This window comes from Colletotrichum jinshuiense, chromosome 5, assembly GCF_051148585.1.
Source record: "Colletotrichum jinshuiense chromosome 5, complete sequence".
Taxonomy (NCBI): domain Eukaryota; kingdom Fungi; phylum Ascomycota; class Sordariomycetes; order Glomerellales; family Glomerellaceae; genus Colletotrichum; species Colletotrichum jinshuiense.
In genome coordinates this window covers 4,637,416-4,656,625 of record NC_139312.1, presented here as the reverse complement: position 1 = coordinate 4,656,625, position 19,210 = coordinate 4,637,416, and the positions used below count along the sequence as shown (strand labels likewise).

At 49.4% G+C, this 19,210-nt stretch overlaps 4 protein-coding genes across 4 annotated transcripts; 2 read left to right on the top strand and 2 right to left on the bottom strand.

Annotated features, from left to right (window-relative positions):
* Nucleotides 1-1,853: 1,853 nt before the first annotated feature.
* Nucleotides 1,854-6,104, top strand: EsH8_V_001121 (uncharacterized protein; the record flags this gene model as incomplete). The annotated part of the gene is made up of 2 exons (XM_083273637.1): nucleotides 1,854-3,003; nucleotides 3,055-6,104. 2 exons carry the CDS (start codon nucleotides 1,854-1,856, stop codon nucleotides 6,102-6,104), a joined length of 4,200 nt encoding a protein of 1,399 aa, XP_083126352.1.
* Nucleotides 6,105-7,048: 944 nt separating this feature from the next.
* On the bottom strand, nucleotides 7,049-7,318 carry EsH8_V_001120 (uncharacterized protein; the record flags this gene model as incomplete). Its single annotated transcript, XM_083273636.1, has 1 exon — nucleotides 7,049-7,318. One exon carries the CDS (start codon nucleotides 7,316-7,318, stop codon nucleotides 7,049-7,051), a length of 270 nt encoding a protein of 89 aa, XP_083126351.1.
* Nucleotides 7,319-11,165: 3,847 nt separating this feature from the next.
* EsH8_V_001119 (uncharacterized protein) lies at nucleotides 11,166-11,982 on the top strand (the record flags this gene model as incomplete). Its single annotated transcript, XM_083273635.1, has 2 exons — nucleotides 11,166-11,382; nucleotides 11,444-11,982. 2 exons carry the CDS (start codon nucleotides 11,166-11,168, stop codon nucleotides 11,980-11,982), a joined length of 756 nt encoding a protein of 251 aa, XP_083126350.1.
* A 1,351-nt stretch (nucleotides 11,983-13,333) lies between these two features.
* EsH8_V_001118 (uncharacterized protein) lies at nucleotides 13,334-13,657 on the bottom strand (the record flags this gene model as incomplete). Its single annotated transcript, XM_083273634.1, has 1 exon — nucleotides 13,334-13,657. The coding sequence occupies one exon, from the start codon at nucleotides 13,655-13,657 to the stop codon at nucleotides 13,334-13,336; it is 324 nt and encodes a 107-aa protein (XP_083126349.1).
* Between the last annotated feature and the right edge of the window lie 5,553 nt (nucleotides 13,658-19,210).

The following is a 19,210-nucleotide window of genomic DNA, read 5'->3' as shown; positions in this document are numbered from 1 at the left end:
ATGCGAAAGTCATGGGTTGCTACCAGGCATCAGGTTCCGACCCGTCGTATGCGAAATTCTTGAACTCTAAAAAGAAGGGAAAAGCGGGGCGAACACGACCGGGGAAAGGTGTAGTGTGTCCGTTAAAAAGAAGCATCGCCAAACGGAATCTGACTGGCCTTGGGGGCCGAGTAAGACCATGAAGGCTAACAGGAAGTACCGCTCCCGTTTGTCACTCGGGTGCCGGTGACCTACGGGGTTGGAGCTGTCGTGGTGGGTCTCTGGATGATGGGCGCCGGTGCGTGCGCTCCCGTGTGGCACCAGCCACTTACAGCCCACTTTGTAGACTACTTTGTGGCTGGGTCTGTGGCACCGGCGGACTTATAACACGACTTTGCCCCAGAACTGCCGTCAGCAGAAGAATCAACTCGTTGCCAACCCCCTTTCTGCGCCCTACCGCTGCAACAGACAGCCAGACCGGGTTCCGGGCACACCAAAGTCGATTAACACACGGTAGTCGACACGGTAGCTCACGAAGCTGTCCCCGATTAGTGCGCGACTTCTCCATAGGGGTCCCCGTCGCGGAGAGGCAGCCCATCCGGGTTTGCAATGTCCGGGCCGACAACTTATGCGTCGGCCGGGTCAAGCCCCAAGCCTGAAGGGAGACCGAGGATACTTCCCTCATCATGGCCTGGACGCTGGCTGGGTCCGAGGATGAGATCGACGGCCTGCTCGCGAGCCAGTCGGTTGAGCACCTACAACGTTACCTCCGCAACGTCATGAGATAAGCCATGAACTGCATCATTCGCCTCCCCACCGCGCCCGACGCCACCGTTGGTGTCTCTTCAGAGCCAATTTTCTAAACTCGCCGTAGCTAGAATCTTTCTCGATTATTTCTTTGCCGCCCTCCTTGGGCCCGGCATCGTCGACAACTAAGCGGACCTTATTCAGGCGTGCGATGACCGCGGGGGTTTGTGTTAGCTGGCGTCTTCGATGCCGCCACTCCGGATTTTACCACAGCTCATCCAAGACGTCGTCGCCCGGTAATCTACTGGCCAATGTGTTGACATACTCTCGTACCCGGAAACCGTTAAAGTTGATCCTAGGCTCATCGACGTAGTCAGCCCGACATCGCGCTGACGCTCTCCAGCAGCGCCAGGGCCAGCCTGATCAATCCAACCGACTGCAACCACGCGGCGAAGGTAAGTTATCACAAGGGGACAAGAACAAGCACAGTCTAGCAAATAACCACATCTATCAGTGCTTTGACAGCATAAACCTTCTTGTGCCGTATTTGTGGTTGGTAAGAGAATTCTGATTGACTAGCACTCAATCGACACTTAAAATTTATACAAACTTCTCATGCACATCATTGTTTTTCTGCATTGAAAAGCCGAGTTTAACAACCATACACAGGACAAATGAAGTAAATTTCTCGGTCGCGAGTATGCCTCCCTGTCGCAGTACATGCTCCCGATTGGCCAATCTTGGACCATGCCGAAAACACCATGTGATAGGTCAGCTGGCGATATCAGCTAAAATGCCACCGCAGCAACCGCGGCAACTGGGCCACTGGTGGCTGAGTTCATGCAGCCTGATCAATCTCCACCCCCCTGGTCAGCCTGCTAGGCAGAATCCTTCTAGGTACGCCAACCCAATTCCACCCAAGCGCGTCTTTCCTTCAATTCTATCCTTCGCTCAACCTCGATTCGACAATTTTGCCCGTCGGCTTCACACCTCGCGGCTACAAGAAATCCACGCTCTTAAAGAAAGCTGGCGCATACACATCGTTTGGCATTTTCTCCATTAACTCGAGTGGATTAAGAGACGAAAATGAGCCAGGCTTCCTGAACCCCGCTTCCAGCCTGATCACGATGTCCAGCTACTCCCGTCACTACGAGAATGTCGAATTCAATCCACAGCCCGAGGGTGCATCAAGCCATGTCCGAGATAAGCGGACCTGGGACGTAGCAAACGAAAACAACGTACATGTGAGCGCGTTTCCAAAACGGCCGAAATTGCCCAGCGCGGTTCTCAGCTACGTGGAACATCATGCGTTGGTCAAGCTGTCGCACGATGCCTACACCGTGGGCTGGGTGTGTGCTCTTCCTCTTGAGATGGCTGCAGCGACAGCAATGCTTGACGACATGCACCAGTCCCTCGATATGAACCCAAACGATAGCAACCAATACACCTTCGGTAACATTGGCCCTCACAATATTGTCATTGCATGCTTGCCATCGGGACAATACGGTGTGAATAGCGCGGCGATCGTAGCGAACAACATGCGCTGGAGCTTTCCTTCGATAAGTATTGGGTTGATGGTCGGCATTGGTGGGGGTGTTCCTGGCAAGGTCGATGTACGCCTTGGTGATGTTGTGGTCAGCAACCCGACAGCAGACTCCCCGGGTGTGGTGCAATACGATTTCGGTAAAGCCGTGCATAACGGCCTGTTCGAGCGAATTGGTGTTCTGAACAAACCTCCACAATCTGTCTTGACGGCGGTCTCCCAGCTGCGCGCCAGCCATGAAAGACAACCTAGCCAGATTCCAGCTATCCTAGCCGACATGGAGATACGTAACCCATACATGTGGGAATACTCATATCGAAGTGTGGATGGAGATCGTCTATTTAAGTCTTCATACGAACATGCCGCTGGAGACACTTGTGATGGCTGCGATGCGTCCAAGTTGGTAGAACGTGATCCGCGGCAAGCGGCTTCCCCGAAAGTCCACTATGGAATCATCGCCTCTGGGAATCAGGTCATGAAGAATGCACAAACGAGAGACCGTATTGCTAAAGACCTAGGCATAATCTGCTTCGAAATGGAGGCGGCAGGCTTGATGGACAACTTTCCCTGTCTGGTCGTGCGCGGTATCTGCGACTATTCGGATAGTCACAAAGCGAAACGATGGCAGCGATACGCAGCTGCAACGGCAGCAGCTTATGCAAAGGAGCTTCTCTCAATCATCACACCACAGGGAAACCACTGCCTCGCAACACAGCCTGTGGTGCTCGACAATGGTTAGTAAATCAAGTTCACCTTCCCATCGCTCGTTGCTTACCTTCCTACAGTTCAAGCAACACCCTCAAACCACAGGAAGATACTACTGGATTTACTCAAGTTTAACCAAATCAACAAACGACAAACAAACATAAAAGCTGCCCACGCCAAGACATGCGAGTGGCTGCTTGAACATCCAGACTACACTGATTGGATAAATCGCCAAAAGTACTCTCAGCACCACGGCTTTCTATGGATCAGGGGTAAGCCTGGAGCTGGAAAATCGACGCTTATGAATTTCGCCTTCCTTCGGGCAAGGAGAAGAAGCGGCCCAAAAGCACACTCGATCTCTTTTTTCTTTAACGCAAGAGGCAAAGGCCTCGAAAAATCGACTTTAGGGATGTATCGATCCCTTCTGTATCAGCTACTGGAAAAGATGCCTGATTTGCAGGTATTGCTCGACGACACGGACCTCTCACACGTGATAGAGGCGGACTCTCACGTATGGGACCTTGACCTACTGAGGAACCTCTTCCGTAACGCAATTAGAAAACTCGACCAACGACAGCTGACTTGCTTCATCGACGCACTTGATGAGTGTGATGAGACTGAGGTCTGGGAGATGGTTAAATTCTTTGAGGATTTAGGACAGTATGCTGTCCAAAACGATATTCGTCTCTACGTCTGCTTTTCCAGTCGACATTACCCTTATATCGACATTCAATATGGCCAAAAGCTCATCCTGGAAGATCAGATTGGGCATGGGAAAGACTTGGCCGATTACGTGCGCAGTAAGCTTAAAGCTGGCTCAGGACCAAAAAGCGATCAGGTCATAGCAGAGATTCTGCGAAAGGCTTCTGGCGTTTTCATGTGGGTGGTGCTGGTCGTCGATATCCTCAACAAGGAGTACCGTGGAGGCCGCCTATTTGCAGTGGAAAAGCGATTAAAGGATATACCTTCCAAGTTAAGCGAGTTATTCCAGGATATTCTGACGAGAGACCAACAAAACATGGACGACTTGCTTCTCTGCATTCAATGGCTGCTGTATAGCAAAAGACCGCTCACGCGGGAAGAGTACTACTTCGCTTTGTCATCTGGCCTAGGACCTGGTACTCTAGGAGAATGGGGCCCCGAAGACATTACCTATGAGGTCATGGACCGCTTGATTCTCAGTTCATCCAAGGGGCTTGCTGAGACAACCAGGTCAGATGATAAAACGGTTCAGTTTATCCACGAGTCAGTGCGGGATTTCTTGCTCAAGGATAACGGTTTACATGATCTTTGGCCAGAGATGGGCGATGATTTCGAAGGGAAAAGTCACGACAGGTTGAAGAACTGCTGTCATACGTACTCAAGTGAGGTCAACATATCAACCTACTTACCTGAAGACGAATTTCTGTTGAAGGTGTCTAAGAAAGAAGCTGAAGGTCTCAGAGATCAGATTGCTGAGCGGTTCCCATTTCTGGAGTATGCAACGAATCAGGTACTCTATCATGCCGACGCCGCGATACAAGCGATTCCACAAGACGAGTTCATCCGAGATTTCGTGGTGGACCACTGGATACAGCGGAACAACTTGTTTGAACAACACAAGACTCGAAGGCACAAGCCTGCTTCTACAAGCCTTTTGTACATTGCCGCGACAAAAGGACTGACGAGACTGGTCAAGACTTCTCTTCATGAAACCCACGACGCCGATGTAGTTGGAGGACGGTACACATACCCTCTCCTTGCAGCTATGAACGAAGGCCATGAGGATTCAGCTAATGCACTACTGGATTGTACTGCCAACAAATCAGAGCAAAAAGAAGTCGATCCGGATATCGGTTCAGAGCCGAGACATGGCGGTCACGCTAGTCCGAGTCTCAACATTGGAGACGAGCAAGGCCGGACACCACTCTATTTTGCCGCACAGTGGGGACAAACTGGCATCGCACGAAGACTTTTCGATCTGGGCGTAAATCCAAACTTCTACTTGACAAAACGTTCCGCAAACCCGCTTGTTCGAGCGGCGGAGAAGGGAAAAGAGGCATTCGTGAGGTTTATTCTGCATGAACGCACTAGATCCAAACCAAGTCCCGCGTCTGTTACTGATGTATCAACGTCAGCATCTTCGAATGAAAACCATGACGGGAAGAAAAAGCAGCTAGATCTCGATGCAGAGACTCTGACACTTGCAAACGAGAAATGCGACGAAGATGTTTACTGGGCCCTCGACACTGCCGCCAGAACCGGTGATAAAAATATAGCAAGACTTTTGCTAGGGGCCGGCGCCGATATAAACAGTACGAACGATGACGGTGACGCACCCTTACACATCGCTTGCGTAAAAAGCAAAGAAGCCATGGTAGAATTGCTGCTAGACGCAGGCGCAGACCTTAATCTACACGGGCGGTACAAAAGAACACCGCTTCACTATGCTTGCAACGCTAGGAATGCACCAATCGCGAAGCTGCTGATTGAGGCAGGCGCCAGTCTCGAATCTGTCGACGAATGGGGCGATACACCCCTTCATAACGCCTGCCTCCGCGGAGCCCTAGCTGCTGTAGAGGAGCTACTCAAAGCAGGCACGTACCCCAACGCAGTCAACGAGAAAGGTGACACACCCCTTCACAAAGCCTGCGAGTGGGGCAACCCAGAAAGCGCCAGTCTCTTGATCAAAGCAGGCGCCAACGTCCAAGCGACCAACAAAAACGGCAAAACCCCACTTTTCGATGCTGTGAGGAGGGATCAGTTGGCTTGTGTTGAAATTCTGCTCAGCCACGGCGCTGACATAAACCACAGAGATAATAGCAGGCGCACCCCTATTTTCGATGCAGTCCAAGCAGGCTCCTACCAGTCGATTTCCAAAATGGTTCAGCATGGAGCCGACCTTGATGCAACAGATGACGAAGGTTGGACACCACTTTCATTAGCGATTGACCTCGGAAAGGAAGTGTACTGGAAATCCAAGTCCTTCGAATGCGTTCGGCTTCTCCTAGAGAGCGGGGCCGATGCAACGAAGGCAGGCCCAAAAGGTGAAGGTCTTTTGGATATGGCTGTTCGGTTAGGCAGAGAAGATGTGTTGGGGCATCTCACTGCGAGCATAGAGAAGAGACATATCCAGGATGATGCGATCTAAAGAAGTTTGGTTCCTTGACGCAACATTAGGCGATAAGCTTGCCTGATGATTGTTCATGGGTATCTGGCGTTTGGCGTCGAGGGGGTTGGGGGGTTAAAGGGTCGGTGGGCAAGCCCGAGGCTGGGGACAGGGGCAGGCCGGGGTTGGAGTCGGAGCTGGAGCTGAAGCAGGACGGCCAGAGACACCGTCGGCAACGAGCCGCTTGCCACCATGAACCGTGACAGCCTCCGGAAGCATCTATTCATGTCCCTCATTAGGGCTGCCGAAGGCGTTTTGTCCCTCCAAAACGAGCAGGCTACACCTGCGAAGCCTTGTACGCTGGATTTATTAAGAGTTTAAAGTGTAGATTAGGAAGAATCTGTATAAACCCCCGCTAGTTGTGGATAAATCCAATTATAAACGACATCATCTCCCTGCGTAAGGGATGCTGGATCGTACGACACTGAATTCTACTTCGATCTTGTCGCCAGCGAGTCAACAAAATCGCTTCTTCTGAAATTGCATGTTGACAGTAGAGCGCGGCTGTCACTAAATCAACTCGTTGCAATGTTGCAATGTTGATTTCATTTCAAAATTTGAATGTTATAATCTTAGCCTCAGTATTCACGCAATTACAATGTAGACTATGATAGCCAAGTGTTTACTAAATAGAGATATCACGAGCACATGTGCATATTTCGGCGTTGTTATAAAAGTGTGAATGTTCTTTTTCATTGTGGACAATAAACAAGGAAGTATCAAGTCAAAACCTAAAACAAAAAAGTCCCCAAAGAGCACTAGATGCTTTTTGTCAGGCTGGTCATGATCTCTCCCAGAGCAGAGGGCTCATGCTGTCGTGCCCCTCTTGTCCCCCGTTCTGAGGCTCCCGGACCCTGATATTGCCTAAACAGACATCCTCCACTTTTTCCTTACGACCCAGGTGCAAAGCGTTTGCCGCGCAAGATCTAGCAGTTGGTACGGCCAAGGGCGCGGGCGATGTCGATGCAAGCGGCGCCGGTGTATTTGTTGTCGGCCTGGCCGTCGGGGCACGAACAGAGAGGATCGAGGAAGGCGGGACTGGCAGAGCCGCTGGTGTGAGAGCCGTTGCAAATAACGGCGCAGCGGCCTTTCTGATACTCGCACGAGATGGCGCCACCAGCGCAGTAGCGCTGGCCGTTCTGTGCTACAACGCCAAGGGCGAGGACGGCGATGGAAAAGATAGTGGTGAACTGCATGTTTGCGACGTTGGTCTGTTGTTGACTTGGATTGTTGAGTATAACGAGGAGAGCTGAGTTGCAAAGTGAATGTGATGTTTTCTTGGTTTTAATGAGCTGAGAGAGAAGAATGATAATGTATTTCTAGAAGAGTAAGTTGCCTTTATAGACATTTCCATTGCCATCTAGCCACGTCATAAATACTCCTGCAATGAATGGCTCAACTTCATCTGCTATTCGGAGAGATACTAGGGTCATGTTCGTCGCCAACTATAGTCATTAAAGGCCTAGCTTGCCCGCAGATCTAGAAACTTTGAGTCACCGCAAGCGCCATCTGACCGTGCCATACGTGCTTCTCCAAAGAAGGGCACATGTTCATCTGTTACTGTGACAGATGCTAGGGTCAAGTTCGTCGCCAACTATGGCCATTAAGAGTCTAGCTTACCTGCGCATCTGGAGTTCGCGAATCGGTAAAGGTTAACTTACGGGTCAAGATAGGATAAGTCAAAAGATTAAAGTTAAAACGATGTCTTGCATGAATAAGATACCGTGTTGGTTAAAGACACTGTGATTGACTAATGCGCCGGATTGACAAAAGAGTGGAACATTACTCTTCTGCCATTTCTGTCCGCGTATGTACCTAAAGGAAGAACCCATTCTGACACACCCCCTAGCTTCTAGAAGGTCTTGGAATCTATTTTTATGCCAGAGGATTGTCTTGGTGGTCACACTTCAGCCGTCTTGTCGGTATCTTCGACTACTTGGTCAATGCGCTATATAGCCGTTTTCCCTACTTGGACTCTTGAGCCAATAGCCGGGTTTGAAACCGTTACCTCTTGGAGCACACTGTGCAGGTAAACGGGGCTGGGTCATGTTGCGGCATGAGCTGACTGACCAGGCTATTGATTTCCAAAATGACATAACATTAGGTCACCATATTGCTATTACTTCTGCTCACTGATGCACCCAAAGGAAGCACTGTTCCTGCGCAAAGCTTCGCCGACACGACAAGGCCCGGGTGATGGATGCTCGACTATCACATTTGTGACAGTGTGGATTTGCGGCAGGCAAGAGCCATTTTCGGCCTGTTTCTGAGGTCCTAACTTTTTGCTTGGACTCCATATTCCGGAGTATTTGGAGATGTCATGTTTACACACTCGCTAATGTGGAAATTTTAAGGCAATACAGGCGAACCTTTGGTAGTCTTCAAGCTAGTTTGCCAGGATCTGAATCATGAGCCCAAGGCCTAGCGCGTCTTGGCTCCGGCAATGAATGGGTATGTTTCAGGGACTGCCATGGATGCATGGATATCACCTTATTTCTGCCGAGGTTTCTTGTGTGGCTGGGCCATCTTCACTGCCGCTGGCGGTCCTTGGAATAAGCCTATCACTGGCTGTGTGTTGTCAACCACAACGCTCACCTATATCATTAAATGAGAGCGCCCTCTGCTAGTCTACATCAGTGCTGATTCACAACTAATGTTTAGTATTTACGCCTAGGCTATTTGGATTCTTGATTTCTTCGTGCAGTCAGTTAGCGTTTACACGACTAAGGTTCTTCCTGTCTTATGACTATTGACTCAAACGTTAGGTTCCTGTGGTTTCTCCTAGGTGATTGGCTCTCTCGGGAATGCCGAATCGTTCAAGGGCTAACTCACTACCATGCAGAGCCCTAGAAGTAAACTTTCAGTGATGTGGATAGTGAATGCAACAGTTAGGCATGTCCTTTGGCCAAAGCCAATGAATGCAACGATTTCAGTGTTTTGGTCTTCAAATGAGGCTAGAAAGATTTAGGCTCCACATTAACCCACGGACTCTACCAGAACCAACAGATGTATCTTCTCGGGTGGCGGGACAAGTTGCCGGGATCTGATGTTTAATCTATCTCCTGACTTGTGCAGCTGACGGTGTTGTGTGCGAGCTCTCCAGCCATGGCCATGTGGAAAACAAGAAACGGGCGACGAGACCCAGCCGCGTGCTCAACGTGTATCTGTATTTGACTATATGTTACCTGGGATTGCAAAAAAAAAAATCAAATGATGCCTAATTATTAATTTTTAACATTTCTCGCTCTTTCAGTCTCATGAGTAGGCTTCAGTGTGATTACTAATTGGGCAGATTGTTCACAGCAACCAAGGTCGAGATCTCGACGCACAATGACTGATAGCCCTCTGGCGTAATGCTCTCAGGCGTAATGCTCTAAAAGTATCTAGTCACTTGTGGATGGGCATACTGTTGTCGTTGGTGTGACAACCGATGTGGAACCGGATGATCCAACAGGCGTCGCTGGACGTAGTATGTTGACTTGTTGGTGGTACGGCGATTGGGAACAGTCACAACCATTTACTTAAAGAGTGTGGGTTGATTTAGTATGGTTAAACTTCAGAAATGCTTCGACCAGACCAGAACCGTTGGCCTAAGTTGCACCTGATTCGATGGCTGCTCTTTGATGGATGTCATTCTGCTAGGTTGACTGAGGCTGTCACCTATGTGTTTTGTTAATAATACGCGGCAGAGATCAGTTATGCCAAACTTTGGCATGTTCCCTCCGAAGACGGCCCGTCGTGGAATGGTTTTCTAGAGATGGCCACAGCTGTCTGATGCTATTGGTGAGATAACTGCGACCCCTGCTGAGTTCTTGCTAGGAGCTGCGAACTTGCACGAGGCAAGCGACGCAAAATTATGTTATTGGCCACAAAAAGAAGTATCAGGAGGAAGGATGACATCGATCGCTATTCACTCCTTGGGGGTTTAATGTGGTGATGTTTATGATGTGACGAGTAAGAGCGTAGACCAGAGCGTGGAAAGGTTAAAAGCGACTGGTCGCTTGGTAAGATGAAGTAGCAGCGGAGCAGGGAAGCGGTGTGTCACGTGCGTAAGCAAGAGGAGCTCATTCCCTGGCGCTCACGGAGATTGCAAGTGTCGAGCATTACCTAAGCCCGGCCCCGGCCACTGTCCGCCGTGAGCTGGTCCGAGTGGTTAGGCACTTTCTTTCCACGACGGTAATATGCAACGACTCTACTCTCCCTTGTGCTTTTGCCTCGAGATCTGCTCCACGATGAACTAGGAGCTGCAAACCCCCAATGCGGCCATACTGGATTGTGCGGTGCCAAGGCATCTGTCGCGAGACGCGATCCCAGGCGGCCTTGCGCGATTGAGGAGCTGAAATTCGAAGCGAGAAAAAAAGAAGAGCAGGCTCTATCAGTATTATGGACCCCAATCCACTAATGTATGATCCTTCTGCTTATATAACACGGATATAACGCTTTTTTTGCCCAGGACAAAGCCTGATTTGTTTAGGCTCGACACACTTTCGTGCCACCCCTGCAGCCTTGCATCTCTCACGGGAAGCTTGTTTAGCAAGGCGCTTATTCGCCGTCCATCAGTGGATAACAAGACTCCAAAGATACCAAATTTAAGCAGCCCTGTGCCATTAAACACTGAGTATGTAGAGAGAGAAAAAAAGAAAAAAGTCAATTGGGTAGTCGCCGGAAACCGGCAAAGGCGAACATCTGCGGCGTAGGTTTCAGAGGCTTAATTAAAGTCGTAGGTTGTCAGCTTCGTGCATGGGTTTGGGCCGGAAGCCTAAATAAATGGGGCGTGATGTCGCTGCAATTGGAGACATCTCCTGGCTGGTGCATAACAGTGGCTATGTGAAGGATTCCGGGCTATCTCTGCCCCTGCAAAGTGCTAAAAGAAGAAAGGCGTCGGAAGCTCGGCGCCTCACGTCCAAAACACGAAGTTTCCAGAGAATCTCACTCGCCCGCCCGTTGAAAATACCTCCCGACGTCTGTCATACTACCTTAGGCACGAACCCGAGGGCTGCTCTTTTGCTCGATCGAGAGAGACGGACGATCAACCAAGCAACAATGTCGACCTGCTTCGATCGCAGCAGCAACCAGAATCTCAAGTTTGTCGCATGCGACGCTACCGGCAGTCTCAAGTCATGCTGTGCGCCGGGCGACTCTTGCGCGAGCAACGGGCTCTGCGTCACGAGTAGCACGGACACCCTCACACCTTACTTCATCAACGGGTGCACGGAGCAGAACTGGGACAGCGACACTTGTCTAAAGCAATGCGATAGCTGTACGTCTTGATTGATATTCCTACCACGGTCTCCTAGCGCTAATAAGCCGGTTGTCAACAGCGGGCGGGAATGGTGTTCAGCCATGCGGGAAGGGCAAGTTTTGCTGCTATGGTCTTGGGGGCTGCGACTGCAACAACTCAACTGCTCTCTTCAGTTTGGACCCTGTCGTGGTCGTTACGAGCATCCCGCTCAGTGCCTCCTCCTCGACGACATCAACCACGTCTTCGACAACACTCACCACCGTTAGCACCTCCTCCGCAGCCGAGACCACAACAAGCGCGCCTGCATCTTCGCTCGCGTCCCAGTCTACGACGTCCGCCACGTCCGAACCCCAATCTTCAAATAAGACCAATGCCCTCCCCATCGGCTTGGGCGTGGGTTTCGGCGTCGGGATCCCGCTCATTGCTATCGCCGTTGGTCTTGTTTGGTTCTTGAAGAGGAGGCGATCAAAGCCGGTGGCGGTTGCCCCTCAAGAACCTTCCAAGCAGGAGATTGGTTATCACGCAGTACACCCGGTCGAAGAGCTCAGCGGCGCTCACTCTCGTTCGGAGCTTCAAGTTGACTACCCGCCGGCTGAATTGCCTGCAGGTCGGTACTGAATGCTTTGATGACGACAACGACTATATTTCTACTACACCTGCCGCGTTATAATTTTCGAGAGGAGTTTCAGCGCTCTAGAATATCCCTGTGGACCATGCGATTTGACAGATCTTTCTTCAAGGCTCAAAATGTCAGATAGCGGAGGTGGCTAATGCTATGGAGTTTTGGGCAGATACCTGGACAATATACTTTACATTGGAATTTGAATGTTTTCATCTGACCACAATGATCATTATTATACCATGGTGATGTCATGGCCTAGTGTGCAACTGGCCATAAGACCATCTTATGCGTGGACGTCGCATAATAACATACGTGCACATTGGGCCCCAGGCTGAGCCTTACGTGTACTTGATAGATGACATTTATGGTTTTTTGGGTCGTAATATAGTGCTGCAGTCGCTAGACGTCATTCTAATCCTTATCCTTGTGAAGATGGTGCTTTATCCTAGACTTCGTAGCCGGTCTGGTTCTATTGAAATTACAACCTCTTGAGGATTCAAAACCTAGTGTTGTGACTGTACGTTCTCTTGAAAATGGTCGTAGGAGCAGCTGTCAGCCGTCGGCAGCTTACAGTCCTCAAAGCCATACTCTCATCTGTCGACTACCAGTATCTGTAGGCCAGATAAGATGTTCACGACTACACCTTGAAGTGTCTTAGTGTTGATAATTTCATCTGGCAAGATCGCTTTGTGCCTCTGCCAAAGGGATGAGATCCGCAAAGTTAAAACTTGTCGGGCTAGTGCTTTGACGTTCTTGCGGGATGTCTGGTAATGGTGTAGTCGAGAAGTTCGGTGTTACGATAGTTGGAGAAAAGAAATGTTTCGTGCCACAAAGCCTATATTACGAGAGATCATTTATTTCTGGAAGAGAGATCGGGCATGGAAAACTGCCGTTATATAAAGGGCCAGGTATTCTCGACGAGCTTCATATCGCTGATCCAATACAGTGAGTATAACATGAAAGGAAATACTGTCATTATCAGCGAAATTGGTCATTGTGCGGCATAAGTATTTCATACACAACAGGAGATAATGAGACAACATACTCATTACTGAATATTTTGTTTTGTGGCGCAGGCGCAGTTGGTTGCCCTGACTGCTCATGACATTCGGCGTGAGAGCGTATGGATTCAATTGTATTTAAGATTGTAAGACGCTACAAAAAAGCGATAGCTTACGCAGACCACACAGGCCCTATCCCATCCTTGTAGGGCCCTAAGAATTATGTTTCCCACGCCCGTTCGCCTTGGATTCATCCCGTAGGCTCCCAGCCGAGCTTTATTTGTAGTCGTTCAACAAGCGTATCCGCATAATATTGTCTTCTCATGTGGAACTGTAGACCTGAGCATCAGACTGCTCCGCAGTAACCGCAGGATTGGCAGGTGTCGACGACGTATAGATGGTAGGTGTAGCGGCCGAGAAAGCTGGCAGTCTTGTCATGGCCTGCAGTTGGCACGTTGTTGCAGTATGTGATGCAGTTCGAACGAGCGTCTCCAACCTCTTGGTTGTGGCCGGATACCGTACCGCCAATAGCGGTGCATTCGGCATCCATCACGGGGTACTGCTCCAAAGTACAGGGGGTGTAGCTCTTGACGGGCGAGGTAACGACACCGCAGAATTGGGCGGCGGCGCAGCTGGCGAGAGCAGCAAGGGTGGCGATGTTGAACTGCATTTTGGTGGCTTGCGATGACTTGTGTCTGCAGTCGAGTGTATTAAAGAGAGATTGGCGAAGCTAGTGCTTTTGGAACAATGGCATGTACATCTAACTGATTAGGGAATGGTTAGTATTTATGTCTGGTGGTGCTGAGCTGGGACATGTTCCCCGACGGCTCGCGAGAGTCGCGGGTGCATTTTGCATCCGGCCATTTCTGTTCACCTTCTTGTTTACTTGTTCTAGTAAACTGGTCTGGGCAGGTGATAGAATAATAACAAAGGATGACCAAGCGTGGTCAGGTGCGTGTGGACTACAGGCTTGCCGACGTCTCATCAATGGACGGTGGCATGGAATTTCAGATGTAACTGTGGTCCGATGTGGTTGGTGGAATACTTGGCAAAGTTAGTCGCTACCGTGAATCCAAGTCAAAAGTAAACGGCGACTAGGATCTAGCCGGCGGGTTCCAGCAAATTTCGATGTGATTGCAACCATAGCTATACCAGGAGACCCACAGATCGGCTCTCCGCTTGAATGGTCCAGCCTGTGTGCGGCTACAAGGTCCCACGGGAAGAGGCGGACATAATTGCTTTAGTATGGAACCTGTTAAGATTCCAGGAGCACAACTATCTAAAAGAGAAGGAGTTGCTTATTTGAGTTTGCCATACACACCTGGCTCAGCGGGTTTATAACGCTGTCCCGCAGTTGCCCTGCCAACCATAGGAGAAGAAAGTCAGCCTTGCACATAGGCAGATCGACCCTCCATAGGTAAAAGTTGCTTCATTGACCAGAGTCAAAATAAATAAATGAAACAAAAACAGCAATGCAATGGCAGTTACATCAAACAATCCTTGGTTTTTAAAACAATAGGAATTCCTCAGTGTTTTCATCATGTGTGTCCAAGTATTGTGTTCGTCAATGTTGTGATACCTCATCTTAGTAAAGCCTGAGAAATCAACAACCTTCCGCCTATGGAAGTGTTTTCCGCTCGGCTCTACCTTCTAACTCCGGCTATAGCTCAGCGATTAACTAATTGCGGGGTTCTCGTGCTTGGGCCCGGGGATAAATACGACAACAAGTGGGAGCATGTTATAGGTCTCCTATCAGATTGACAAATTAGTGGGCCATTGTTACACTCTTGTCATTTGTAACTTTCGAATGGTGTATAGGCACTATCGGCTATATAGTGTTGCTGAAGTATGTGCCTGTATATACACGTGAACTTGTCGTGTATATAGTGGTGAGGGCGATGATATCAACCATCTCGTTGAATTATCAACTGATGCAAATTAGCGTCAAAACTTCCTTTTTCTCTTTCCATAAATTTTTAATTGACTTGTGAACGTAAACGATATTGGGGATATTCTGTAGCTTGGTGATGAGTATTAGGACGCTGATAAATGCGGCCTTTATAGGTTGTCTATTTGCTGTGTAGATTGACCGTAGTGCTGTTTGGAGGTATCTGCTTAGTTCTGTGGCGTGCTCTCGGTATGGCGTTGGCCAGGGCTGATCCTTAGGCCATAGGGTTGCCATGTTGCGTACATCGCTTTGGGATTTACAACGGGCTCGCAGCTAAACAATTGACCGCTTAGATCGTGTTATGGCACTGTTATTTGCTCTGATTTTAGGAATTTCGTTATTCGCTGTTGTTGGTGTTTTTATGGCTTCAACAACCCGAAGTGGTGGGCATTGCTCCTTGGAACAGACGGAGCGGAACATGGTGACGCCGATAAAGAAGCGTTTCAAACGGCAAGGCTTTTGCCTAAATTTTTAGCGTTTTGACAGGGGAGGGGTCGCTCTAACAAGGTCAAGTTTCACCGACTACTGAAGGTCGGCACTTTGCTCCCCTCACTCATAAACGGAAAGATAGCCGAGTTCCAACAGATTTGGATCTCGTCAGAGAAATAGCATGGCCGAAGGGGCCAAGGAGGTCTCGTCCGTATATAAAGCACTCATATTCCGTGCAACGAGGAAAGATTCGACGGACAGTTGTGATATCTTGTTCATCTACATCGACCGTATTTTATCTTTGAAATGCACGTTCTCATTGTTAATGATGATGGGCCTCCATCTTCAAAATCCCCCTACGTTCAGCATTTGGTCAACGAGCTTCGAGCTGCCGGCCACATCGTTTCGGTGGTCCTGCCCGACAGCCAACGGTCATGGATCGGCAAAGCACACCTAATTAACGAGACTATTCAATGTACACGCTCTCAGAATATCGACCAGGATGGTTGGATGTTTGTTAACAGCACACCCGCCGCGTGTGTGCATATTGGATTATATCACCATTTCAAGGATAATGGGCCAGTCGACCTAGTCATCAGCGGCCCAAACTTCGGTCTCAACGCTTCAGCACTCTTTGCCCTTTCATCGGGAACTATAGGTGCCGCTCTCGAGGCTGCATTGTGTCGCAAGCGCGCCGTTGCGTTCAGCTTTGACCAATCTGGTGAACAGAGCCTCGAAACTGTAGTAGAAACTGTTCGAAACTGCGTCAAGATCGCCGAGGCATTGATGAGGCAATGGCCGATAGACGATGACTCCGTCTTCTATAGTGTCAATATGATCGTTTCCAAAGACATCTCACAGCACAAAATAGTCTGGGCCGGGACCCTCCAGAATTTTTGGGCTGCTGAGAGCGCTTTTGTCGAAGTCACAACAACCGCGGACAGTCTCAAGAAGCCTGGGCCAAAACGAGCAACAAGCCGCTTCTTCCAGTGGGCACCAAAGCTGGAGCTCGTCGACCAAGGTACTGGAAAAGCGCAATTAGGGCAGGATGTCGGGGTTTTAGCAGCGGGCCACGTGAGGTAAGTCGAAGTCGATGCACCTGAAACGATTTAGTTACTTTAAGCCAACATAGTCTTACTATCCAGCATTACCCCCTTACGAGCGAATTTTGCAGCCGCATTTCCCAACTTGCACGGGAAACAGTTCTACATTTAAGCAATTGTTTAGGGGAAATATAATCGGAGGGGTAAAGTCGCCTACTTCGTACTTTGGTTTCGCATTTTAGCTGTGTTGGAGATATCTATCCATCGGGTATTGGCTGGCTCAACGGCGCATAAAGCGATACTTGAAATCAATATACAGAATCGTCGCGCCGCCCGTCTGTAGAATCAATCCAAAATTAAACTGTGTCGCAAGAAATAGGGGTGCCAACTTTCACCGAATTTGCTACTTGATACACGTCAACTGGCACAAAATTGTAAGATGTCCGCGTCTCATCTGATCAGCGGCATCACTGGAATAACCAGGGCCAAAGCAAAATTTCGCTGAATGACGTTTTTTGATCTACGATCTTACATGACTACAATGCCATCAATGGCTTCCGACGGGAGCGGTATCTTGAGCTCATCCCAAAACAAGAGCTTCTCACACCACCTGCCACTCATCTTTCAATTTACTGATTTGGTAGTTCGTTGCCCAACCCAGCTCCGTCTCGATACCAGACAACAACTCAATGACCAGCTTCTGATATTGCGGTTCATGAAGCGACTGCCCTGCCACAAACAATGGCTGCACAGAATGTATACGCACCGAAGCAGTGGGATCTGCCAGACTGATTCCGCAAATCTCCAGAGCATGACGACGTACCTCCTTTTGAATATGCCGATAAGACCTCAGGCGAGAAGAAACTGTTGATCTGATCGCAGTCGACTCCTGAGGGCGATTCACGAGTAACAGGATGCATCCCATGTGGTAAAACTGTATGGTCGCCGCGCACATGGGAATGTCATACCAAACCTTCTCCACATCACACACTGGCCCATACCCATTATTATCTCTTACAACCGTCAATTGTGTCCTCGCACTCGGAAAAAATGTCTGCGACAACCCCTCAAACCAACTTTTCAACTCAGTCTCGAGCAAACTCCATTTCTCAAGGATGATTTCTTGAGTCAAGCCGACTGCCATACGCTGTCCCGCCGATTTTGCAAAGTCTTCAGAGCATATACTGTCGCCCGACGTGATATAGTTCACAACTTTTCCTAATAACCAGAGGAGTTCGTTGCTTTTCGTGTCTTCTTCTACGTCTGCCGAGGGGCGTAAGTCGGCGGTGCAGAAGGGGCTAAAGGGGAGCAGTAAGTTGTTTACGTCTGTTGCAAGGCCAAAGTTTTGCCAGAGGCGGACGTGCTCTAAATTTAGTCGAGTTTGGGTTTCGTTAAGGAAGGCATACAGAAAGTCTTGCCTCGCGAGACTCCAGAATATCGGCCCCTTGATCTGTGAATTGGGAATGGGCACGGGAGAAGATCCGTTGGCATTGCTGTCGGATGTGGACCCGTAGAGCGGGAGAACCGTAAGATGTGCCTTCCACGCATTGCCGGGGGCGTCCATCAGTTCGTATATGCAGAGGATGGCCACTGCCGCGAATATGTCTACTGATCCTATGCTGTCACTAGGCTCCCGGGTCTCATCGCATCCGTCGAGGGTGATGACATCCTTCAGACATCGGACTGCGTGATGGTAGTACCTTACGGCGTGATATTGCCAATCCAGGACTGTTGTGGTTACGGGAGATGCTTGAGAGTTTCTTGCGCTGTGGCTGTTTTGCTTCTCACGGTCACTGTTTCCTGTCCGTGATAAGTGCTTCGCTGCGAGGGCGCAGATTGCTGACTTCAGCAAAGGGCATGTGGCCGCTCTTATCGGTATCTTGCGTGAAAAGTAGGCACTTGTGTCGAACAGGTCCATCCTATCACCCTTCAGAACTTGTTTGTTATCTAAGCAGAAGAAAACTTGGATATAACTTACCATTGCCCTGGTCCTTCTCTGAAATGCCTGATCAGTTGAAGCGCCAGCACATTCGCCTCTGGATCATTCGAACGCTCGTCAAAGTGTGCTTCTTCACCTTCGGCTAACCGCGGATTCAAAGGTGCGAACCCCCACGTCCCAGCTTCGACAGGATGAGATGAAGATGCATGATCATCAGCGTAAACATTTGTTGATACACAAGAAGGACTTCCAACTAGAGGCTCTGGGTTGTGGGAAGACGATGGTGTTTCAGTTACACCATTCATAATACTGTGTGCCAGTTCGCTCTCTGATTCATGAGGACTTAGCAGCGGATTGTCCCCCTCGCTTAATGAGCCTCTGTGTCGCTGCGGCGATTTGACTTCCGACAATATCGTATCCTCAGTTTCGAAAGGGTTTACGATGTTGACGAAGGTGACTGAAACAATCAGCAACATCTTCCCACGACGCTCACATGAGGGGACCTACGATCCGATGGAATATAGAGCCATACTTGATCTTTCCCGAAGGGACTGTTACGATCTTCGTGGCCAGAGATTTCTCCTGATGTTTGTTCGTCAAGAGCCTGGGTAGTAAAGTGGCGGAATTTGAAGTCATCCGAGAAGATGCAACCACGACCGGACTTGACACACTGCCCACAGCGTGGCTTAGATTCATCGCATTTTAACTTCCGTTTCCTACATGTCGTGCTACATAAGAGTCAGCCGAGCATTATCTGAGTCTTTCACACGGTGGCATACCATCCATAATATGAGCGCATACTGTTAACTCCCAAGCGGAAGAAATCGCGCACTCAAGCTTATACGTTCTGTCTGCTACACCAGC